At 41.0% G+C, this 25890-nt stretch overlaps 1 protein-coding gene across 2 annotated transcripts in view; it reads right to left on the reverse strand.

Annotated features, from left to right (window-relative positions):
* The window catches only part of MTHFD1 (methylenetetrahydrofolate dehydrogenase, cyclohydrolase and formyltetrahydrofolate synthetase 1), a 71871-nt gene that overhangs the window by 24698 nt on the left and 21283 nt on the right, over positions 1-25890 (reverse strand). For both annotated transcript variants that reach the window (XM_058293287.2, XM_071213888.1), the window contains exons 3-15: positions 22425-22484; positions 21998-22051; positions 20994-21130; positions 20747-20847; positions 18323-18459; positions 10944-11055; positions 6854-6981; positions 6282-6379; positions 5932-6105; positions 4853-4989; positions 2902-2948; positions 2161-2268; positions 1981-2055 (exon numbers count right to left, since the gene is read on the reverse strand). In XM_058293287.2, coding sequence (XP_058149270.1) covers positions 1981-2055; positions 2161-2268; positions 2902-2948; positions 4853-4989; positions 5932-6105; positions 6282-6379; positions 6854-6981; positions 10944-11055; positions 18323-18459; positions 20747-20847; positions 20994-21130; positions 21998-22051; positions 22425-22484 — 1368 coding nt within the window. The remainder of the gene's footprint in view (positions 1-1980; positions 2056-2160; positions 2269-2901; positions 2949-4852; positions 4990-5931; positions 6106-6281; positions 6380-6853; positions 6982-10943; positions 11056-18322; positions 18460-20746; positions 20848-20993; positions 21131-21997; positions 22052-22424; positions 22485-25890) is intronic.

Raw genomic sequence — 25890 nt, forward strand, 5'->3', positions numbered from 1 at the left:
GCAGTGTTAGAGCTTTTTAAAGGACTATTTAGTCTACCCCTCCTCATTTGACAGAAAGTTACAGTAGCTAAGATGAGATCAGAAGTTGCCTGATCTTTCCTACATACCCGGCTGCTTCACAGAAGACAACTCTTTTGCAAATAGGGTAATAGTTGTGCCATATTATAGATTGGATTTTTAGGATATGTTAAAACAAAGTGAACTAAGGGACACCAACTACTAAGTTAGTTTTCCCCAATGGTTATTTATATATATATATATATATATATATATATATGTAAATAGTGAGAGAATGATAAAGTAGGGCAAAATGTCAACAATGTATGTGGGTAAAGAGAAACCCCATATATTACTCTTATAGCAATATCAATATAAAGTTACTAAAAATAGAAAGTAGAGTAGAAATGCCGTTGATAATAAGCAGCAAATACTATTTATTGACTGCCTACAATATGCCTATTTCTCTTTTTACACCTTAAGTAAAAGTAACATAGGCAATAATAATATATTTTAGGAGGGACTGAAGATTGAACCCAGGACCTCATACACAGGAAGCAGGTGCTCAACCACTGAGCTACACCTGCTCTCTAATGAGACTTGATTTTTTTCATTTGTTTGTTTGTCTTGTTTTAGGAAGTACCAGAAATCAAACCTGGGACCTCGTACATGGGAAGCAGGTGCTCAACCAATGAGCTACATCCACTCCCCTGAATATATTTTTAAATTTTATTTTTCCCTTGTGCTATCCCTTTGTAGTCACACCCTCTCCCCACCTATAAAACCTGGCACCTGCTGATCTATTCACTATCCTCTGTCATTTTGAGAATGTCATATAAATGGAAGCATAAAGTTTGCAACCTTTTGAGAATGGCTTCTTTCACTTAGCACAATGCTTCTGAGAGTCATCCAAGATGTTGTATTAATAGTTCATCCAAATTTATTGCTGAGTAGTAGTCCATTGTATAGCTGTACCACAGCTTGTTTATTCATTCATCTACTGAAGAATATAAGGATTATTTCCAGTTCACAGGGATAGTAGAACTGCTATAAACTTTCATGTACTGTTTTTTTTGGGTTTTTTTAAAGATTTTTTTTTTTATTTAATTCCCCTCCCCTCCCCCGGTTGTCTGTTTTCTGTGTCTTTTTGCTGCGTCTTGTTTCTTTGTCCGCTTCTGTTGTCGTCAGCGGCACGGGACGTGTGGGCGGCACCACTCCTTGGCAGGCTGCACTTTCTTTCGCGCTGGGCGGCTCTCCTTACGGGGCGCACTCCTTGTGCGTGGGGCTCCCCTACGCGGGGGACACCCCTGCGTGACAGGGCACTCCTTGCGCGTATCAGCACTGCATATGGGCCAGCTCCACACGGGTCAAGGAGGCCTGGGGTTTGAACCGTGGACCTCCCATGTGGTAGACGGACGCCTTAACCACTGGGCCAAAGTCCGTTTCCCACATGTACTGGTTTTTGCATGAACATTAAGTTTTTATTTCACTTGGAGTGGGATTTCTAGGTCATGTGGTATAGGGTATGACTATATACTCATTATAAAAATTTGTATAAACATAGAGGTAACCACTTTTTAAGTGTTTGACATGTATTCTTCCAGTATTTTATCTATGCAAGTACAACTACCCTCATTTTACAGATGAATAAACCAAGAGACAAGTTATATAACTAACTCATTTAATTTACTAAAGGTCCCAAGAGTTGCCCCACTTCCTGGCTGCGCCCTGTACATGCTATAAGGTTAGTGCCAGTTTTCTTCCTAGAGGAGGATAGGTTGTCAGTACCATTCCAGGACTAGCCACTTACTATCTAGGGATACACGAAACCTTTACCACTGGTCTTTGCTATGTAAATTATGAACTTAAGACTATGCTTAGTAATGTAACAAGACACAAAAGAGGCCGACAAAAGGGGATTGTTTTCTCCTTATCAACTGCAAAATGCATACAGTAACAAAATTAAAGAAGGAAAAAGCTTACCTGTAACCTTCGAATTTGGATATCAGAGAACTTTCTCACTCCATTTATTGATGGCACCAAACGATTATAGAGAGCCTTCAAGAAAAAGAGGAAAAGGGCTTTAAACGAGAGGAGGGACACTGCCTTCCTACCGGCTCCACCAGCACACAAGGGACCGACATGTCAACTGCTGGCACCTACCTTGTCTGTCTGTGTCAGTTCGTGGAATATCCGGGCATCAATGGCTGCAGCAACGAGGTTGTTAGCGGCAGTGATGGCATGGATGTCCCCAGTCAGGTGGAGATTAAACTGCAAAAGAACAGAAACCGTGTCAGTCTTCCAACTTCCCTGCATCTTTCCAACCTCCATTCTATGGCAACCAAATCAGCCCCAGAACAAAGCCAGTGGGGGTACTGATGGCAACACAGCTGGTGGGCAAACACCAGAGAGACACAGCACTTGAAAACAATTACCGACTACCTGTCTTCAGAAGAACTCCTCCCACAGGAGCTGTGGTCATCCTAAATGGCATGTCCGGAAACCACAAACACCATACCATCGGGATCGACACTCAGCCCTCCCAACAGTGAGCAAGAAGGAAAGCAGAGAGTGCTGCAGCAGCAAAAAGCCTCGTCTTCATACCTTGTTTCCACTTCTGTAGTTAGCACTCTGAATTCACTGGTTGTCAGTGCGTCCCAACCTCATGCTCTGGTTGATCACTTATTTAAAATCATTCCCACTAAAAGCCAGACATTGAAGTCCTTGGCAGTCAAAACACTAAGCTGCCTCACAAGTCTAAAAATTAAGATGCTTTTCCCTTCAGAGTTATTTCTGCTGAGAAACTAGTCACTTGTCCACAAAGAACTCTACAAAAATGGTTCATCTCAGGAGGTAAAAGCCATAATAAAAGGTCTGACTCAACCAAATCCCAAAATACTTTACCTCTTCCATAGGAATGACCTGCGAGTAGCCTCCTCCTGCAGCGCCACCTAGAGGACAGGTCAAGGGTGAGGACTCAAGCTAAATACGCTTTCCCACATAGAAATCAAATAAAGCAAATCAGTTTTTATAACTACTAAGCACATTATTTACTTTTTACAATCATCTTGGAGAGATGTGATCGGAAAAAACACTTGAACTTGTTCATGCTGTAGCCTCTCAGCTCTAATCTGAGTCTAACTGACAAAACCATTTCATATTACCTTTACGAAACGTTTTGCATGACTCCTAACATTCGTTAAAAGACCCAGACTACAGTTACATAAAGGAAAACCTATTCCGTCTCCTACTCTTAGAAACGCTCTGGCATTTACCAAATTGAAAAAAAAAAAGAATATTTAAAATACACATGCCTAACACAAACACAGAGACCACAATTCTTCCCAAATAGGAGACATATGTTAGAAAACAGCTAGCTGGATTACTGATGGTCCATTTGGATTATTAATCAAAGCGAGTAAAAAGTGCTCAGGTTATCAGTGAGATAAATGCCAATTTGGGGTATAGATTTTGTGGTTCTTTGAGGCAAACACCATGTAATGGGGCAATCTGCCATAGAAGGAAAAGGAGACTAGAATTGAAAAGCAAAACAAGGGAAAAGACTCATTCTGACATTAAAAGGGGGTTGGTAAGACAAGCTCAAAAGCAGAACTAAATCAGCACATTTGTAAAATCTAGCAAAATAGGCAGAAGAAAGGCAAAAGTATACTCCATATGAACATTAGTAGAAATTGCTAGAATGAGCAGAATGTGATATTCTGCCACCAAGCAAATGAGAAAGATAACTTTAAGGGCCTACTAGTAATTAATAAAAATAATTAAAGGCAAAGCATGATTACTGATATGTTTTTATCCAAACAGAAGTAAGACACTGTGTTGACAGCATTGTTTTAGAATTTGAAATATTAAAACTACAGGCCCGCAGTGTAGACTTGGGGGCCCAGTCTCTGGTATCTAATAATGGCACTCTCACCCAAGTTATACCTCTGAAGTCTCAGTGGCCACTACTGTAAAATGGTGATAAAACTCTTTCATGTGGAGGATAAAATCAAATAAGGTATACAAACCACTTAGCACAACACCTGACACAAAGCGTAAGATCAATAAGGCTAAGATTGGGAAGTGCACTTGGCCCAGTGGTTAGGGCGTCCGTCTACCACATGGGAGGTCTGCGGTTCAAACCCCGGGCCTCCTTGAACCATGTGGAGCTGGCCCACGCGCAGTGCTGATGCGCGCAAGGAGTGCCGTGCCACGCACACAAGGAGTGTGCCCCGTAAGGAGAGCCGTCCAGAGTGAAGAAAGTGCAGCCTGCCTAAGAATGGCGCTGCCCACATGGAGAGCTGACACAACAAGATGATGCAACAAAAAGAAACACAGATTCCTGTGCCGCTGACAACAACAGAAGCGGACAAAAGAAGAAGACACAGCAAATAGACACAGAGAACAGATAACCGGGGCGGGGCAGGGTGATAGGGAAGGGAGAGAAAGAAAGAAAGAAAGAAATCTTAAAAATGAATAAATAAATAAGGCTAAGTTTTTCTTATCCCCAACAGGGCAACACATCTCTGGGGTTTGTCTTTGTCTCCAGAAAGTCAGTACGATGATCAGTAGCTGCAATTACCTTCCTCTTACTGTGACAGCTATTAGGGCCAAATAAAAGCACCTCCAGTTACCTATAACCCATCCCGGGGACTTCCTGTGCAGTGTCAAATAGGGACAGCAGGGGCTGGGATTGTCTGATGAGCCTTCACCAAAAGCAACAGGATAGGGAATGTGAGAACATTCCAGTGCCTAAATGAGTCGAAGGCCGGATACACAAGCACGGGTTGGGGCAAGTGGGCCAGGAAGACAAAGAAGGTGCCCTCTGGCCACCGAGGGCCTAGCCCCCTAATACCTTTTATTCCAAAGGTTGGGCCCTGAGAGGGCTGCCGCACACATGCAAACACGTTCTGATGAAGGTGGGCGCCAAGGGCTTGCACCAGCCCAATTGTGGTTGTGCTTTTCCCTTCTCCCAGAGGTGTTGGAGTTATTCTTCAAGATGAACGCAAAAAAGAAAATAAAGGTTTACTTCCAGAATTAAGTTTATCCAACTCACTAAGTCAGATATAGCAGATCCTAGGGAATGATTCAATGCAGATAATGAGAGAGGCAAAAGGCCTGAAAGGGATCTTTTCCAAGAGTCTTAGTTGTAATTTTTCTAAAATTTTAAGTTAAAAAAGACTATTGTGGGGGTGGGGTGGATGGGGTATAACGGGTATGGGATTTTTCCTTTTGGATTAATGAAAACGTTCTGAAATGGACTGAGCTGATGGCAACATAACTCTGTGATGAAATTGAGAGGCACTGAGTGTACGGTTCAGATAGACTGGACAAGGCAGAAGACTATATAACAAGGTGAACCCTGAGGTGAATGATGGACTGTTGGTTAACTGTACAAATATAAGAACTTTCTCTCATGAATTACAACAAATATACAATACTAATACATAGTGTTACTAATAGGATGGTTTATGGGAAAAATGCATCAAATATAAGCTAAGGGCTACAGATAGCAGTAATATGATGTTCTTTTATCATTAGTAACTAACGTGTGACAACAATGTAAGGTGTTGGTGGTGAGGGGATGTGTGGGGATCGAATCCTGTATGGTATATATTAATTGTTTTAATTCAGAACGTCTCAAAAAAAAAAAAAAGGTATTACACATTAGCTCTTCTCACTATAAGAAAAAAATTATTCTTTGCCCTGTAAGGAGACCTTGCTATAATCTTAATCTTTCCATTTACAGACTCAAAAACTAGCTTTTATATGTAATTTAGCCCAGCAATAAAAATAAATGCTCAATAGATCTACTGAATTAATGAATTTGGAGGTAAACTATCATATATACGCGCTAAGTGCAAATGTAACCCCTGGCAGAAACAACCAGTATTAATACTAAGATTTAGTTAGCAAAGTGAATAGAAACCATACCCAGTCACTACCACATATTTTCCATCAGGCTGCTGCTTCAGGCGTTCTAGAGCTGAGAGCAGAATTTTGGCCTTTGTTTCACCATACAATTCCACCTCTTCAGAGAGTAGACCAATTTCTCGAGCCAGGTTACTGATAGGCTTTGGTTTGCAAGATCGTGATATATCAATGTCACTTAAAAGAAATGTAGAAATTTACATAAATCTTTATTAGCTGAATTTAATCAATTTAATTAATCTCACATTAGTCCCCTTCCCCACCCGACCAGGGAGCAGACATGCACCCATTGCACCTGTCAAGTAAACTCAACAGTTCTACAAAATTTTAAATCTGTAAAATTTCACTCTTACCTTGGAACAGGTATCTTGAGGTTAAGGTTGTTGTACTGAATCACCCACTTTCCCGGCTTAAATTTCTCCAGGAAACGCTCTGCACCCTCTACTGTGCTCTAAATACAGTGACATAAATGGAACTTACAAGAGGTGATTATTTTAACCCTACCTCCAAATTCCAGGTCCCTTCAGTTCAATCTGCCCCATGATCCACCTAGAAACATGCTTTAATGCTAGGCGACGGTATGGGAGCCACCCAAAATTCCTCGAGGCTGCTTGTCTCTCCACATATCAACTGGTGTATGCAAAAAAGGACAAGCAAGCCAAAGACATACCCAGCAAGGTCAATGTGTTTGCTGTATTCTTTCCTTTGAAGATGTTGGGAAGTAAATTAGAAATGTGCCACCCCTACTTTTCTCTATTAATGTGACTGATACTGTTTCTTTGTTCTTCCATTCCCTTTCTTTCTCCAATAAATTCACATCCTTACTTAGCTATAAGTTTTATGACACCCCTACTAAGGGGAAAAGCAGTCACTTCAATTCTATCAGCTTCTTAAAATTATTACAGAAACTGTTACTGAGAAGTACCTGCATGAGCATCGCAACCGTCATGGGCCCAACGCCTCCAGGGACTGGAGTGATGAAGGCCGCCCTCTCTTTGGCTTCTCTGTATGCCACATCACCCACGACTTTTTTCCCATTTGGTTTTGTATCATCTGGTAAAAAACAAAAGAAAACAAAAAAATACATGCAAAGTCTCAAAATTGCAATCCTGGTGTCTATTTCTGAGTTAAATGATCAATTCTGACAGTTTGTTTCAAAAACTAAGTAGAACTTTGGGCTTGTGGTCCCATCCAGGTCAAGGGCCTATATTTCTTAGAAGTTCTAGGTTGCTATTTCCTAGGGAGAAAATCCTAGTACCTGCAAAAATCTACAAGATGCTTATGTGGTTTTTCAGAACCACAGAAGAATCCTTTTGTAGCGCATCAGGTGGCAAATAAAACACCAACTGGCTTTTATTCTTAAAGCCAACTACCCAATATTTAATGAGCACCTTTTAAAATGCTAATTTGCCAAGGGCTATAAAGGAATTTTTTTTGGGTGCACAAAGCTCCAGCTATGTCACAGCTGCCAGATACCGTTTCTACAGCAACTGTCAGCATTTTCTAAGCGCCATGCCTGAGCCGGAGGAACAATTCAACATCCAATTCCAAAGATGAGCAGCTGGTTAAATGTATGCTAAAGGCAAAGAATATAATTACACTTCCCTTAAAAGGATGCAAGAACAACTACAAATCTTACCAGCAAAGAATAGCTACTCAAGAGAACAAAACCCAGTGATGCATCACTGCTCACTCACACAAAGACCGTCCCACATTTGGCATCAGTGCACTTCCAGGAGGGGCTGGGAAGCAGGTCTAGACCCTGCAGCCCAAAGCTTCCTGAGGCAGCTCTCCTTCTACTGTTTTTATCCTTAGGGAGCATCTGAGGTACACTACCTCGTCTCTTTGTTTGGATCTCCACAACTGAGAAAGGAAACTTCAGGACATAGACAAACGGCCAGAATTAAGAGACCCAGGTTCTAGGATCAGCTCTTCTACTAACTGTTGGTCCACAGTCCCTGTGCATTCCTTATTTACCTAAAGGCCAAAGATGTATGGGACGATAACACTACCTATTTCACTAGGTTACTGAGAGCCAAATGAGAAAATGTGCATACTCTTGAAATCAAAAAAGCATTCCTCAAACATAAGGATTTCCCTTAACACCCTGGCTACATAAGATATTTTTTATATGTCTGCATACCCATAGATAGCTGGTGAACACATCTCTTGGGATAGTTTCCCAGTTTTTAAAAGATTAAAAGGCAGCAAACTAGGACAGAACGTTTCCTCTCACAACCCCTAGAATCAAATTTCAAAATGCTGAAGAAATAATGTAAAGGTCTGCCCTCTGTACAAGTTTCAGTAGCCTAATACTGAAGTGGGGAGCAGGTGGCTCTGTGGTTGAGCACCTGCTTCCCAGGTTCAATTCTCAGTAACTCCTTAAAAAAACCCCAACTATTTATCTATATATAGATGTATATATACCCCCTGCTCCTCTACTTATTTTAGTCATTTTATTTCCTCCATCTATATGAGACATGAATCAATAACTGCACAATTAAATGCTGTTAGGTTTTGCTCTTTAACAATCTATAACCAAACATCAACAGGGTTGACCGGAGTGCTCTCTGATACATGGACAGTGTTTCATGGATGTGTAGAAATGACCATTTCTCATCCTAACTATATGACTTCAGTAGCCAATAAAACCTTTTGATTATTTACCCCCAGCCCAAGAATATCCTGTTCACTGGGAAATTATCTGTACAATATAAAACCTAAGATCTAGCAATGCCCTGACTCCTTTACACTTAATTTGGGGACCACTAATAATAGAGGCCACTATACTGGACTATGTAGGATAGGCAAACTGTTCTCTTTTAACAACCCTTTCCAGTTATATACTGATTATTATTTATTTACCCCTTCTCAAATGATTGCTAATAAGCCAGGCAGGAAGAATACTTTTATATATTTCTCTGGTCAATGCTTTCTGTTCTGCACTTGAGTCTTTAAAAAATAGTAATTTTTTAAAAAATGTACACACCCTAATTCATTCTTAATTTGGCAAATGACTTATGATGTCCCTCAGTGTGTCACATAAATGATTTAAATTAAAATACGAACCAAGAAAGGCCTTTCGTAGGATATGATGTTTCTAAAACGAACATCTGGAAAGAATATAGTCTTTTTGTTCCTGATCACACCCACTGTTCTCACTAGTGAGTTTGCCAGTATTATTAGTATTTGTTTGCCTCAATGCCCAGGATCAGTAAAAATACAGCTGACCAGGAGGGGAAGATACTGCTTTTATTTTATTTGTACTTTACCATCTATGTAAAGAAAAACGTGAATAGGATGTTAAGTTTCATGTTTAAGTCAACATTTCACATCTCTCTGTAAGACTCAAAATCCCCACTCAGGTTGTTGTTCTTCCATCTTTTATATCAAATTCAAAGAATGGCAAAAGCAGAAATATAATACAGAAGATGCAAGGTCTTAAACAGAATGAGCTTGAATGTCATATTCCAAGTCCTCAAAGTGAGGAGTTGTAGGAGAGCAATTTCTTTATCACCCATTAGATAATTAAACTACAAGAAAATGAGTGATCAATTATGAACTACTGTCTTAAAAGCATGGAAGCGAGAGTGGGAGGGAGGTTAAAAACAGTGAAGACTTGACAGTGACTAATGTTCCTGGCAGCTTAATGTCTGTATTTCAAATTTGAGATGGGATGGGTGAAGAAAGATTATTCTTGCTATAACAATTGCTGTAACAATTCAACAAAACTGAGTGCCAGTAACTGAAAGGCATTGGACACTGCACCCAGAGACGGCTGCCTGAGGAGTTGATTTATCAGGTATAGAACAAAGGTACACATTTAACATAAGACATGCACAGGAAAAGAAACACAAAGTTCTAAGCGAGGGGAGAAAGGGATAGAAGGATTTCCAAAAGAAGGGGAGTTTGTCCCCAATGAGGAAAAATCAGACAAGGTCTGGAAGGAGGACAGAGCATTTCGACCCACAAAGGAGATGTGAACAAAGTGGTTCAAGGTGAAGGCCACAGTTGAGCCTTATTCAATTGTGTATCCCCAGGGCCTGGCATGATGCTTGATCCAATGAAACAGGTGCTCAATTAAAGACTGCTCTTTCTTGGATCTATGAGGCACGTATCCAGGTTTTCACTATATTTTTCTTTCAAATTTTTTTTGAAAAACTTAATAATGAAAGAAGTCTGGTCCCTGATGACACAGGCAAGGAAACTGCAAAGGATAAAACCAGTAGAGAGAAGTTAAGTAGTCCAGTTCTACAAAAGTTTAATGCAGGTATTCACAAGGTATGAGTAAGAAAAGAGGCTGCAGAGCATGTTGAAACAAGTGTGAGGTGGAGGAGTCTGGCGGGTAATGTGGGAGAATGAAGCTCATGGGTCCAAGTCAGAAGGTCAATATGGCAAGACAAGAGTTTGCAGAGGGATTATGAGTGGGAATGCCTAAAGAGGACACAGTAAGAAGGAATTTATAATAGTCTAGCTGAGGGGGTAAACCACTAAGTGATGGCAATGAGAATAGGGAAAAAAATTATTTATTTAAAAATTCAAACAATGGAAGGAGTGATAGGGAAGGAAACTCAGAGGTTTCAAACCCAGGGGAAGGGAGAATGGTGCTATCTATCACTAACTGAAACAGTGGAGATGGGAATACCTTGAGGATGAGGAAGGCAGGTGCCGTTTTGCTCAGGAGTAAAAAGCTGCCTGCAAGAAACATCTCTGTAAAGCCCTCCTCTAGGACCTTTGGCAAAATGAGTCCCTCTGCTGGACTCTCATAGCACTTTGCAGCGATTTGTGGTTAAAATCACAGGCTCTGATGTCAGGTAGAGATGCGTTCAAGGGGCAACTATACCACTACTAACCATATGTGCCCTAGACAACTCAATCTCTCTAGCCCTTAGTACTCCAAGCCTAAAATTGGGAAGAGAGAGGCTCTCCCTCGGGCTTCCTTTGAAGACCTAGGCATCATCCTCTCTCCACCTGCCCTCCACCAGAAACCACCTTCCTCCTCCAGGAACACTTACCTGGAACATAATTGATCCCACAGTCGATGACTATTGCCCCAGGTTTGATCCACTCCCCTTTCACCATTTCAGGCTGACCAGTTGCAACCACCAGGATATCACCCTTATGTACCTAGGGAAAGGGGATTCTGACTTCAGAAATTAAACAGACTATATTAGTCAGGGTTCTTCAGAGAACCAGACCAGACAGGCTATATACATATACATACATACATATACATATACATATACACATACATCATATACATATATATATATATACACACAAACACACACACGGAGAGAGACAGAGGGAGAGAGGGATGTAAATATTAAGAGATTTATTATTGGAATTGGCTCATGCAACCACAGGGATTGTCAAGTCCCAATTCTATAGAGCAGGAGGTAAGTCTGAAACTTCAATGAAGGTTTCGATGAATTCCCAGGAGAGACTGGCTGGCTGAAGCAGAGATAAAAATTCTTTCTGACTGTTGAAGGCAATCTCCTCTATTGGTTATAGATGTAATCAGCATATATGCAATCAATTGACTAGTGATTTAAATCCACAAAAATATCCTCATAGTAACAATCAGGCCAGGGCTTGCTTGACCCAACAACTAGACACCATAACCCAGCCAAATTACAACTGAAATTGACCATCATAGTTCACCCCTTGTCAATCTGGCATCCATACAAATCTCCTTCAACTCAATCTCTAAATAGAAACAGTAAGTCATATTTTCACCTAACATAACACAACTGTCATGTGTACAACCAGAAATGCACTAACCCTTTCCTAGAAGAGGATGCAAGTACTTGATATATACTCTGAAGCTTGATATTCTGTAACTTAAATACCGTGATATAAAAGTTAATACAACTTATGTTACATGATAAAGAGATAAGATAGAGAAGAAAACAAACATATTTGCTTATTATATACATACAAACATATTTATAACAAAACAAAGAAGTACTCATAACCATTAGAGTCCTCATTTCTAGTCACCTGGATGTACCTTGTATTTATAACTACCTTTTTTGTTTGTTTTTGTTTTGTTTTGTTTGTTTGTTTTACACTATGGGGCAGGGGCCTGAACCCCGGACCTTGTATGTGGGATGTTGGTGCTCAACCACTGAGTCACATCAGCTCCCGAGTTGTTTTTTTTTTCATTTGTTTGCTTGCTGGTTTTCTTTCTGTTTTTAGGAGGCACTGGGGACGAACCTGGGACCTTCCATGTGGGAAGCAGGTGCTCAACCACTTGAGACACTTCTGCTCCCCTTTTTCTAATTACCCATTCCATATCCTTTGTCCTTAGCAAGCATCTCAGCTGACCTTGGTTCTCTGCCTGGTAGGCTGACTCAAACCTTTATTCCTTAAGTTTCTGTCCCATTTGTAGTCTGCCTGGACTGAGTTGCAGTTTTCCACTGACTTTAAAGATTTTTTTTTTTAATATTTATTTCCTGGACCTGCTTTTGTTGTTGTTTGTGCTCGCTGTCCATTCACTGTGTGTTCTTCTGCTTGCTTGTTCTTTTTCTTCTTATCTTTCTCTTTAGGAGGCACTGGGAACTGATCCCGGGACCTCTAGTGTGGGAGACAGGCACTCAATTGCTTGAGCCACCTCAGCTCCCTGGTCTGCTGTGTCTCTCACTGTCTGTCCTCTGTGTCTCCCTTTGTTGCATCATCTTGATGCATCAGCTTTCCACCACGCAGGCCGCCAGCTCACCCTCACCAGGAGGCCCCGGGAAGCAAACCTGGGGCCTCCCATATGGTAGATGGGAGCCCAATCACTTGAGCCACATCCATTTCCCACACTGACTTTAATCACAGGGCACAGAAGTACTAAGAGACTCCATAAAAGATCTGTATTCTAGACAAACTCTTCTTTACCTCCATTGAGTAGCTGCTGTCCTCTTTCCCCTTGATAATCAGCATCAACCACCCCAACCTGTAATGTAATTACCTTCTTTGCCTGTTGATTCAAAGGCATAAGGAGCCCAGAGCGGCTGGGTGGCAGTCTTAACTTCCAGTTCAATGCAATCACTATTGTGCCTCCTGGTGGAAGAACTCCTTTGGGAACTAAGCCCAATAGATTAGCAGAGCTTATGGAAGCAGAGACAGGAAGCAAAAAATTTTCTAGTGGTTCACTAAGACGTAATAGTGAGTGGTGCCTCTTCCATTTCTACCCCTTGATTCCTGGACCCATGAATCCTGGCTATCAGAGAAGAGCATCTGAAAGGATGCTAAGTTAGAGCATACACAGCCGCTTGCACAGTATTGCCACTCAGTTGATGGTGTAGCTGAGTCTTCCAAAGGCCATTCTACCGTTCTATCAATTCAGCTGCTTCGGGGGGAACATGGTAAGACCACTGAGTTAATGAGCATTCCCACACTTTATTTGCTGTGAAGTGGGTTCCTTGCTCAGAAGCAATTTTGTGTGGAATAACACGATGGTACAGCCTCTTAAGTCCACAGCTGGTAGTTTGGGCAGAAGCACTGCATATTGAAGTCACCCTCTGGTGAATATTCACATGAGACACAAATATCTTCATGTTGTGAACCCATTCGGAAGCCCATATCCAAAGGATGCATCTATTCCAATAAGAACAAAATGCTGCCCCTTCTATGAGAGAAGTGGCCCCCAAGGTAATCAACTTGCCACCAGATAGCAGGCGATCATCTCAGGGAATGGTGTCATATCAGGGGCTGAGTATGGGTCTCTGCTGCTGGTAGATTGGGCACTCAGTTGTGGCTACAGCCAGGTTGGCTTGGTGAGTGGAAGTCCATGTTGCTGAGCCCATGCATAACCTCCTACATTCCTCCAGGGCCACTTTGCTCATGAGCCTACTGGACAATGACAGGAGTGGCTGGGGAAAGAGGTCAACTCATACCTACAGAATCAGTCATCCTATCCCCCCCCACTTTTTTTTTTTAGTTAAGCCAGTTAATTTATTCAGGTTATTCTAGCCTCTTGATTATTAAAGTACTCTTCTGCTGAAGTCACCTTCTGATGAATATTCACATGAGACACAAACATCTTCATGTTCTAAGCCATTCTGAAGGGTCCATCCACACACTCCTCCTGCAGACCTCTTTGTCACTAATTTTCCAATCATGTTCCTTCCAAGTCCTGACTATCCAGCCAAATCACTGGCTGTGGCCCATGAATCAAACACACCTCTGGCCATTTCTCATTCCAAGCAAAGTGAACAATCAGGTGTCCTGCTTGAAATTCTGCCAACTGGGACGATTTCCCTTCACCTCTGTCCTTCAGGGACGTCCCAGAAAGGGGCTCTAGTGATACAGCTGTCCACTTTTGAGTGGTACCTGTGTATCATGCAGAACCATCTATAAACCAGGCCCAAGTTTCTCTTCCCAGTCAAATGATCATAGGGAACTCCCCAAGAGACCATAGCTGTGGGCTGGGAAAAAGAAGGTAATGTGGAAGAAGCAGGAGCCATGGGCATTTGGGTCACTTCCTCATGCAACTTACTTCTATCTTCAGGGCTTGCTCAAGCATGATCTTGTATATACCACTTCCATTTGATGACGCTGTGCAACTTTATGGTTTGTCGGGTCAGGCAGTACCCAGTTCATGATAGGCAACTCAGGCCTCATGGTATCTTGGTGGCCCATGATTAAGCGTTTGGTCTTCACTAAGGCCCTGTAGCAGGCCGAAAGCTATTTCTCAAAAGGAGAGTAGTTATCTGCAGGGGATGGCAAGGTTCCACTCCAAAATCTTAAGGGTCTGCACTGTGATTCTCCTATAGGGGTCGGACAAAACATCTCTACCTGTCACATCTAGCACCATTTTATCTGTTGGACCATATGGCAGAAGTGGCAGAGCATCTTGGACGGCAGCCTAGACCTGTTACAGAGTCTTCTCTTGCTCTGGGCCCCACTCAAAACACTAGCAGCATTTCAGGTCACTCATCAAATGGGCTGGAGTAGCACTCCCACATGAGAAATACGTTGCCTCCAAAATCCAGAGGCCACCTAGGCACTGTTGTAGAGGGGCCAGGTGCAACAGCTCATCCTTCACCTTAGAAAGGATATCTTAGCACGCCCCACACCACCAGGTGCGTAGAAATTTCACTGAGGTGAAAAGCCCTGAATTTTTGTTGGTTTTATTTCCCACCTTCTGACATGCAAATACCTTACCAATAAATCTAAAGTAGTTGCCACTTCTTACTACTAGGTCCAATCAGCATATTATCATCAATATAATAAACCAGTTTGATGTATTGTGGAAGGAAAAAAAGATCATGGGCCTTGTGGACTAGATTATAAGTAGGGTGGAGAGTTGATAAACCCCTGAGTTAGGGCAGTGAAGGTGGATTGCTAGCCTTGCCAGCTGAAAGCAAACTGTTTCTGGTGGTCTTTACTAACAGGTTTAAGAAAAAAGCAGCTCAGTGGCATGCCAGAGATGGATCGGTTTTCTGCACTGGCCAAATGGGAGAGTTGAATAGGGATGTGGTGGGAATCACCACCACCCCTGCATCCTTTAAGTCCTTGATGGGGGCACTAATCTTTGCAATCCCTCCAGGATTCCTTTTGGTTTACTATTTTGCTTGTTAGTGGTTCCAATAGATCTCACTGGGCCTTTTCTACTATAACAGCCCTAATTCCACAAGTCAGGGAACCAACATGAGGATTCTGCCAACTGCTGAGTATGCCTATTCCAATTATGCATTTCAGAACTGGGGATATAATCACAGAATGGGCCCAGGGATCCACTGGACCCACTGTGAAAACTCCATTGATCACTTGAACTCCATAAGACCCTACTCTTACTGGTGGACCACTGTGACATTTTAGGTCTCCTGGAATTAATGTCACTTCTGCGCCAGTATCTAATAATCCCTGAAATATCTGATCATTTCCTTTATCCCAATGCACAGTTATCCTGTTAAAAAGGCCATAGGTTTCTTCAGGAAAGGCTGGGAGGATGATTAACAGTATAAATTTCTGGAAGTGTTGCAGGGACCTTCCCCAAGGGGCTGCAGCTTTCCCTTCATTCAAGGGGTCCTGGGACTCTAAACTTTTTCAAGTCTGGGAGTTTATTGAAGATCTATGACTCCCTGATTCCGTGATTCAAGTTAGACTTTTGTTGACTTGACCTAGAACTCTTCTGCTTATTCAGATCAAGTAAGAATTTAGTAACTGCCCATCTATTTCACTTCTAGGTACCCCATGATCAATTAGCCAATGCCATAGAGCTCTGCAAATCAGACTATTCTGATTACTGCTTTGCCTGTGCTGCCCACCTTATCTTTGGTAATTAAGTGTAGCCATTTGGCTCCTGCCAACCTGGGATCTGATCATCCCCATTGTGTTTAAGCAGTTCCCACAGTAATATCTGATCTACAGAGAAGAGCGACCACAGAGCTCTTCAGGGATGATGGAGCTGCTCTCACAAATTTATTCTTCACAGTTCTGGTGAAAGATGTGTTCTCTAGACATTCCTGGGGTGGGTGAGCAGGTCTTCCATGATAAAATACATTCCAGTCTCTCTAAGCTTTTGGATCCCCTCATCTACGTTATACCAGGGCAGTTTGGGCATTCCCATTCAAGTAATGTAGGTCACCTTTTGGTCCATGCTTCAGCCAACCACCTGAACAAAGTATTAGAGCCCTTTCTAACCCCTCAAGGTACAACTTTGTTAGTGGGCCCATATCAATAAACTTGACCTGATCCAACTTTATGTTCCTTCCATCATTATCCCTTAATATCCATTCCCATACATATTCCTGATTTTTGTTTATATTAATTGGAAAAATCATGCAGTTCTTTTAGAGTTTAGCACACCTCCTCAGGGATCACACTTTGTCTCATCTTTCACGGCTTGTTGGGACTTCAGTCTAGTTATGGGTCTAGAAGGAAAGAAGGATGGTGGAGCTGGGTCGTGACAGGAATTAGCTGTGTCATACAAGCCAGGGCATTCCATTACAGTCTCATCTGGTGAACGAGTGTTAAACTCTTGAGATGAAAGTGTGAAGGCTGTTTCCTCAGGGGAGGCAGTTACAAGTTTATCAGACAAAGATTCAGCAGAATCTAGGGTTTCAGTACCCCACTGCCATCATTATCAGCCTGTATGTCCTCATTCCAATTTTCAGGATTTCATTCCTTCCCATGCCCTCACTTTAACAGTAGGCACTTGGCAAGGCTGGGAATTCAATTTACATTGTAATTCAGCAATTTACACATGAGACTGTGGGTCTGACTTTTAGAAATCTCACGTTTGTAGGTACAAGAAGTAAAAGCTTCTTTCAGGGCATACAGAGAAACCTTCAAGTCCTTCATGCAGGACTTGAGCTGAGAATTTGAAGACTTGACCTCATACTTTTCTTCAACAACTGTACCCAGAATATTTAGGAACAATCAAGCAAGATCATTATACTTCTAACTCCCCAAAACTCTGTTAAGGTTATCATAATACATTGTCATGTAAAACCTTACCTCTTACAAGCATTTGAGTAGCAGTACTCAATGAGTTTTTTGTGAATCTCTATTGCCAAATCAGTGCCAGCTTGATCATTAGAAACAGAATTATTAGTGGCTTTTAATCTAAGCAGATTAGAGAACCAATTCCATAAATCCCAGAACCAACTCAGAAATGTCATCCTAAGAACCACTCCTAATAGTAAAATCAGGGTTCTCCACAGGAAACTGACAGGAGATAGGTATGTATGTATGTATGTATGTATATAAGTATTAAGATGTTTATTATTGGAATTGGGCAAAGTAATGAGAACCTGCAGAGCAGGCGTGAGGACAGGCTGGGAGCCACAGGCTAAGGCCCTGTCCTGAATTCTATAACATCCTGAGATGGCTCCCCGTCCTATAACATATGGGTACAACCAACTTCCATGGAGCATTGCTTTGAGAGAATTAAAAGCAGTTGGGCCTCTCTCCCACTCTCTCCCCACATTTAAGAGATTATGGTGTCCAAATGAGGTAAAAGAATGAGAACTGTTAGGCTCAGGAATCTAATGCAGGGTTCGAGAACAAGTTGCTACCAAGGCCATAGGACCACTGTCCACTACCCCCACGGCGCACTTCCACCTCTGAGGCTGCACAGGACTACTGGGACGATTATGGGATCTGATTGCCAGGGTTCAATTCCAGTCCTTACACCTATGTGCCATGAAGTAGACTGATGTAGAAAGTGTATAAGCAGAACTAAATCTGAATCATAGGTAAGTTTTCAATCTAAGTTATTTCCTCATCATAAAATGAGACAAAAGTCATAGATTGGTATTGGGGCTAAACGAGATAATAAGCGTAAAGTACATGGCAGTGTCTGGCATTTAAATGTTAGTTGTTCCCATTAGGCAAAGAGTACACCCTGTAACCACTCCCACAAGTAACAGCTTCTACTCTGCTGTGGACCCCTTACCTCCTCATCCAAATTGGCAGTCTTTGAGTGGCAAGTAGTCACTGTGGCATTGTTCCACAGAAGCAAGTCACGCATTGGGGCACCCACTATTTTACTGCGTCCAACCACCACTGCATGCCTTCCGGCTATCTGCACCCCTGAAAGAAAAGCCAGAGGCATCAGAGAGTTGGGTGAAGGAAGCTGCCCCCCTTTGCATTCAAAATAAGACAAAATAGGTTCTTAGCATTCAACAAAAGCCTTCCTAAAAACATTCCTTCTTTGGTGAGAATATTCTCAACTAGAGCTCTAGTTACCAACCAGGACTTGTACATGTATCTTTTTTGTTGTGGATTTCTGAGAGCAGCCTAAGTCAAGATCCATTCTTGAGTCATAGGGGAGTGGGAAGAAAACCTACACTCAGAGAAAAAAATCCTCAAAACCTGTCATATAGCTAAACAGCCATATGGAAGAAGATATCAGATTAAATTACAAGGGAAAAGGAGTTATAACAAATAGGGTGTATGTAAAAGGGGTAGAGGGAAAAAAAGGAAATTAGATTAGTATGGGTAGTTCTTTCCAAGTCTGGTAAATGACGCAGTTCATCATCTAAATTTCCCTTCTGGTCTAGGGCCCCAGGCACAGGGTTATTTGCAGAGAAGTGATAAAGGAGAAATTTAACTGTAATAGAAAGCTTTTCTTTTTGCGTACTCAGTATTCATTTTTCTGGCAATATATCAATGTCCTTTCCAGGCCTGACTCATACTCTCCTTAATGGAGGTGGTTTGGGTGAGCATCCAATTGAAGACAGGTGATCATGTCATCCTCCTGGCCAATGAGATCTAATCTGCCTTTCTGTTAGGCAAAAAGATGGGGCAAGACTAAAGCTGTTTGGGGCCACCAAGTGAAGTATGAGAACAATGCCACCCACTCAGAAAAAAGCAAAGATGTGGTCTGAAGGGCTTAGGTCTAAGCCCCTCTATCCTGTCATGGCTGAAGACAGTGGACCCTTGCTTAAGAGAGCATATACTGTTTTATGCTTTCCGTGTGATGCTGTACCCCTCAAGGATTTAAGCTTATTGAAAAGTAAATAAAATTGTGGATAAAAAAAAAGCATATATTTAAATTTTGCCACTTAAATAAAGTTAACTTTATAAGAAAAGGATAAGCTCTTATATAACACTATCATTGTGAACATACAGCAGTAAATACAGCAAAATGTGAAGTGTTTCAAAGCTATTTTTATTTTAGGATTCAGCAAAGATCCTGAAACTAGATTAGGGCAAAAGATAGTTTCATTCTCACTAAGAGGAAGTGAGACGCCTATGGCTGCTGTAGTGCATGGGATTTTTAAAATCACGTTTTATTACGTTGTTTGCTAAACATGCTGTGGAATATCAATTTAGCTACAGAGCTGAACAGTAATAGCTGTCCCAAGGCTTATGGCTTGACCTTTCCTTGCCAACCACAAAATTTTCATTTATGCTTTCGGGAAAATGAGCAGGCCAACACTTCTCACTTGAACCTTCTGACCCATTTCTTTTTTTTTTTAATTAATTTTTTTTTAATTGTATTTTTTTGAAGATAGACCACAAAAAATGTTACATTAAAAAATATGAGGTTCCCATATACCCTGCACCCCACTCCTCCCACATCAACAACCTTTTTCATCATTGTGGCACATTCATTGCATTTGGTGAATTCATTTTGGAGCACTGCTGTACCATATGGATAACAGTTGACATAGTAGTTTACACTCTCCCTCAGCACATTCGGTGGGTTATAGCAGAATATATAATGTCCAGCATCTGTCCCTGAAATATCATTTAGGACAACTCCAAGTCCTGAAAATGCACCCAGATCGCATCTTTACTTCCCTCCCCCTGCCCTCAGCAACTGCTGTGGCCACTTTCTCCACACCAATGCTACAATTTCTAAGCCCCCTCTCGATAAAGAAGTGGAGTGGACATCACCGTCCCAGGGTCCACAGGATGGAGAAATAAAATATGGATTAGAGTGGACTTACTAGTATTCTACTATAGAACTCTTGTGACTAGTAATGGAAGAAATTATAGCATGAAAATGGTCATTTCTTTTTAATAGGACACATCTTCTCATAAAAATAATCTCTGCTAAAAGTATTCATGGTGAAACGGAAATATCAAAGCACTGACTGGATAATGGAGAATCATGGCCAACTGTTCAAGAGATCCATTTCTAACCATTCATCTAGCCCTAGGAGACTTAGTATTCATTTCAGGTGTGGTGACTTTTCACTCTATACCCCATGTACCATCTGAATGCTTATTAATATCTTTTCACAAAAATAAGTTGCTTTAAATGCAAAAAACCTCAGGTTCCAATCTTGGCTCTGCTGTTAACTATGTATTTACACATGTCAAGACCAGACTCCAAGAAATGATGCTTTGGTTTTCGTTTGTTGTTTACCTGTCTCTTTGATAAGTTCCAAGCATCCTTTAGGTGTACAAGGAATAAAACAGCCATTTAGGTCACCTCTAGCAAGTTTTCCAGCATTGATGCTAGTTAATCTAAAACAACAAAATAGATGAAAATGAGGAAAATAAAGGTAATTAGGTGTTTTTACTCTTAAGAAGCAAATATAGTACATACCCAAAATAGAAATGTTTAAAAATGGAACCACACAATGTGATATAGAAAGCCAAACCACACTCACCCATCTACATCCTTTTCAGGTGCAATAGCATTGATAACTGCTTCAGTGTTAATGGGATTCTCTGAATCTAAAGGAAGCTGCACTATGAACCCATGCACAGTGAAGTCTTCATTCAGAGATGTAATGGACTTTAACACCTAAAAGTTATACCATAGACAATTCAAAAGGGCAGAGGAAAAGTTTTCAAGTCAAAAATCAGTTCACCCCATTTTCCCCCAAGAGGTTAACTGCAGTCGTCTCAGAATGCATCTCTCCTCTTGGGTCCTGGCAGCAGCTCTACTTTAACAAGAATGTATCTCCCAGGTGTATGGTAGGAAGTCCATCAAATAAAAGAGCTAAGAAGTTCAATCACTTACACTATAACCAGAATCCCTCTGTTGCCATCACCCAAATCAAGACATAGGTATTGAGAAGCACTGTCCAATAACACCTTCTGTGATGACGGGAATATTCTATAATATGCACCATCTCAACACAGTGGCCACAGGGGCTAATGAGTACTTGAATGTGGCTAGTCCTACCAAGGACCTGAGTTTTTAACTTTATTTCATTTATATTAAATTACACACTCACATGGTGCTAGGGACTACCATACTGGACAGCGCAGATGGCAGATACATTTCCACAATCCCAGGAAGTTCCTTTCCCTCCTGCCCCTTTCACTTCAGTCCTCTATCAGTTCTGACTTTAATTCCCACTGATATATTCTGTGTATTTTTGAACATCATATAAATGGGATATACATTTGCTTTTTAAAATGTCCAGGGATCAGTTTTTAATGTGCATCACAGGTGCCTCGGAAGCACATGGTGCCACAATCACTCTCTAACAAATATTTACTGTGTGGATATTTTCAAGGATTTTCCGGAGGCAGTCTGTGAAGAAAGAATTATACCTGGAAGTCTGTTTATGCTCAGCGCATCAGTCCCTAAAGTTCCTCTAAACCAAAAACCAAAGAGGAAAGCGTGCCAGCTGCCCTTTTAATGGTCAATGCACAGACTTACCTCTAATTCTGTTGCTGTTCTTGGTAACTTAATGTGAGTGGCTTTGATCCCAATCTGCAAAAACAATCATTCAAACAAGCAAATCTGTTGAGATCTTTTACACATGACTAAAATAAAACCAGGAGACATTTGTCATCATTTCACCTTTATGTTTTCTAAAGAATTATTCTATTATGTCTGACCCATTCATCATTTACTAATTATTTGTCTCCACTACATTTAAGCAAATTTCATGTCCACTACTCCTGTTCTTTGGGAAGAAACCAAATTGATGACTCAAGGGTAAACCAGGGGCCAGAGCTCTCAGGCACCCTTTATGACTTGCAAAATAAATAAACTTATGTCTCCCGTGGGTGATAGAAATGTTAATGGGGAGGGCACAAAGAGCAAGAAGTGGGGGTGATGGTGCTGCAGGCCTAGGTTTTACCTCTTCAGCAGCCTTCAGCTTCACATTTATATAAAGATTTGAATCATCTCTGTCGCCAACCTAGAATAATAAATACATGCAAATCAGACGATTAGGGAAAAGCAAAGTATACTGAAAAACTCCTAAAATTTTAGTTTTGATAAAAGGAATGTTTAATCATGTAACTTTACTGCAGAGAACTTTTACAGGAGCTGCGGCAGGGTGGAGATGTGAGCACAGGTGGTATTTCAGGTCCTGCCCCAAACAATGCCTGTCTGATTCTCATGGAAACAGCCAAAAGAAAAAGTAGAGGACACCTGCATCTCCATTAGGACCTCAGCAAGGATGCTACAGACCTGCCATAAGCTTGTGGGATTTCAGCTTGCTAGCCAGCTGGCATACCAGAGCAACAATTATCAGGAAGGAAAAACACTGAACTCAGAAGCAGGAAAAGACAGAGGCTCATTCTCCCAGTCCCCACTCCCTCACTGCCCTTTCCCCACCCTGCAATGTCCCCTAGGACAGTGGAAAGGCTCAGGCCCAGCAGCACAGAGAAGAAAAACCAGCTAGGGTGGATCTAATTCTATCTTACAGAGAGCACAGAGCTTCATGGAGGCAAAGATCATTCTGAGGCCCTCAAGTCAGAGATGTAAGTGTGGCACAGAAGCCAAATTCTTTGGACCATTATGCTGTGCCCTGCTATGCTTCTTCCATTTCTTTAAACATGAGCATACTTATGGTTTCTCATGGTAACCATTATCTGTAAAATTTGATGTTGCAAATATATTTATTTTTTACAAGTATTCCAGTAGTTGACATTTCTCCTCTTCAAGACTGAAATATTCTCTCAGGATGATAATTTTTATTTCTCCTATATCTCAGTGGGTAAAGTGGTAGGTTCCTTGATACCAAACATAACTGAAGCATGGCCCTTTTTAACAAAGGAACAACTCTGCCTTTGTAAGAGGAAACTTCCAAACCTGGTCATGCTGATGTTGTGACTGGAAGCTCCCACAGGTCTCACTAACATGACCTTAATCTTAGTACCAGTCACCCTTTCTACAGACTCTTCTCAGGTCTGCAGTGCTGATTTGAATTTTAAGAGAGACAGGGGTCCTTTGAGGGGAATCTGATTTTCCTATGGGTTATCTGCACCTCACACTAGCTGCTTCCTATGGGGGCTTCCCCAGAATTTTTTTTTATGGGAAGCAGGTGCTCAACCACTGAGCCACATCCGCTCCTCCTCCCTAGAATTTTAGTGACACCCACGTGTCCCTCTTTGGTCATTTTCTTTACATGTTCTTTACCCCCACCCCCCCCAACAACTCAGTAACCAGATTTGATACAATCTGGGGTTTTTAGATATAGAAGGAAAGGAGGCAGCTCTAAAAATAAGAATAACTCTTTAAAAATATTTTCATTAATATTTATAACTACATTTACTTATTTAGACTTAACACTGGCTTAATGGGTTTTACTGCTCATGGCCTGTTCTTTTTAACCACAACTTCTCTGTTCTAGAGTTTATCTTCATTCATCTCTCAGGTGACTGAAAAGTAACTATAAGTAACTATTCTAGGAAAGGCACATGGGCATTTTTCTGTCTATGCAAATCTGAAAATATCCTTCTGCTGCCCTCACACATGAAGGATCCACTTGGCTGAATTTGGAGTCATAGCATTTTCCTCCAGAGATGTTGTTTTCAGCATCTCATATTACAGTGGAGAAGGTTGAAGTCATTTGTTGTTGCTGTTATTCCTTGTTTCCAGCCTGGATATTTCTGAAGGAATTTTTCTAAAACTTCAAAACTATCACTAGTTTTCTTAAGAAAACTTAATATTAATAGTTACAGTTATGAGCATATGTCCAAGTTTCACTGTAAACCTAACGCAAAGGAGAAGATCCCTAAGAAGTCAATTCAAAGATTCTCTCTCAGTACAAGCATTTTTTTACAGAAGGAAAATGGTTATACAAACATTGTTAAGACTAAATGCAAAAAAAATGTTTAAAGAAGGGTAGATTCTTGACTGACAAAACTTAGGTGGGTGGAAATTTGGTTTTCTAGAACAATCTTAATCCCATTACATTTATCAGAAAATTATGTAAGCATTTTATCAGGAATGCTAATTTCTTCCCTGATAGAGATTCTAAATTACACAGCCCCAGAAAAAGTCCTATTCCAGTACAAGTCAGGGAAATTTTTTTCTTTTACATCGGGGTGGACAAACTGTTTCTATAAAAGGCCAGAGAGCAACTATTTTAAGCTTTGTGGGCAATATATTCTGCCATGCAATTTTTTTTTTCCTTAATTTTTAAACATTCTAAAAATGTCAAGGGCCAACAATGGGCAGGATTTGGATGTGGGCCATAGTTTATTGACTCCTGTTTTAAACCATAAAATACCCGGGGTAGTCATCTCTTCACTAATTTTCTCTTTCAGCTGTAGGAACCTTTTGTAGATATTTAGGCCAGTCAAATTTATTATTTTAGTGTTTTTGCCCATGTGTTTTGGAGGACTGAATTAGTTACTATTTGTAAAGCATTTTGAACAGAGTCCAAAAGGAAGTGTTAGCTATTACATTACTAATAAAGTATTTTATGTGATAGGATGATGGAAATACAGCCTTCATTGATCACTCATAATGAAAAGTCAAGTCTTAAGTTCTTTTCAATTATTAGTTTGGGGGAAGTTACCAGTCCATTAAAAAAAATCCAACTTTTAAATATATAATTAGCCCAGATCATAAATATCCTTGAATGCAATGCTAAGGAATCTGAAAAACAAAGGGGAAAATAATGAGTTTGGTGTCAAATAGATTCAGTCCCTTCCTGACTGTAGCTTTGGACCAATTACCCAAGATCTTTGACTACCTTGACTATAAGGGAACTTCGCCAGCCTTGAAGAGGTACTATAAAATGTAGAACAAGAAATATATACCCATCATTTCAACTACAGCAGATACTCTACAAGTAGTACTGTCATTCCTTCCGTAAAGGAAGGGGAGTGGGTGTGGTGGACGAACTGTCATCAGATGTGCATTAAAAAATTTTTTTTACACAATTACTTATTTATTAAGGAGTTTTATTGAGATATACCATATGATATACCATATGATCTATTCAAAGTGTATAATCAATGGCTTTTAGTATAATCACATTGTTGCACATCTTTTCATGTGCTTTTTAGCCATTTGTATTTCCTCCTTGGAAGAGTGTGTTTTTTTTTTTTAAAGATTTATTTTTCATTTATTTCTCTCCCTTCCCCCCTCAGTTGTCTTGCTCTCTGTGTCCATTTGCTTTGTGTTCTTCTGTGACCGTTTCTATCCTTATCAGTGGCACCAGGAATCTGTGTTTCTTTTTGTTGCGTCATCTTGTTGTGTCAGCTCTGTGTGTGTGCGGTGCCATTCTTGGGCAGGCTGCACTTTGGGCAGCTCTCCTTACAGGGCGCACTCCTTGTGCATGGCGCTCCCCTATGCGGGGGACATGC

The sequence above is a fragment of the Dasypus novemcinctus genome, chromosome 3 (assembly GCF_030445035.2).
Source record: "Dasypus novemcinctus isolate mDasNov1 chromosome 3, mDasNov1.1.hap2, whole genome shotgun sequence".
Lineage (NCBI taxonomy): Eukaryota > Metazoa > Chordata > Mammalia > Cingulata > Dasypodidae > Dasypus > Dasypus novemcinctus.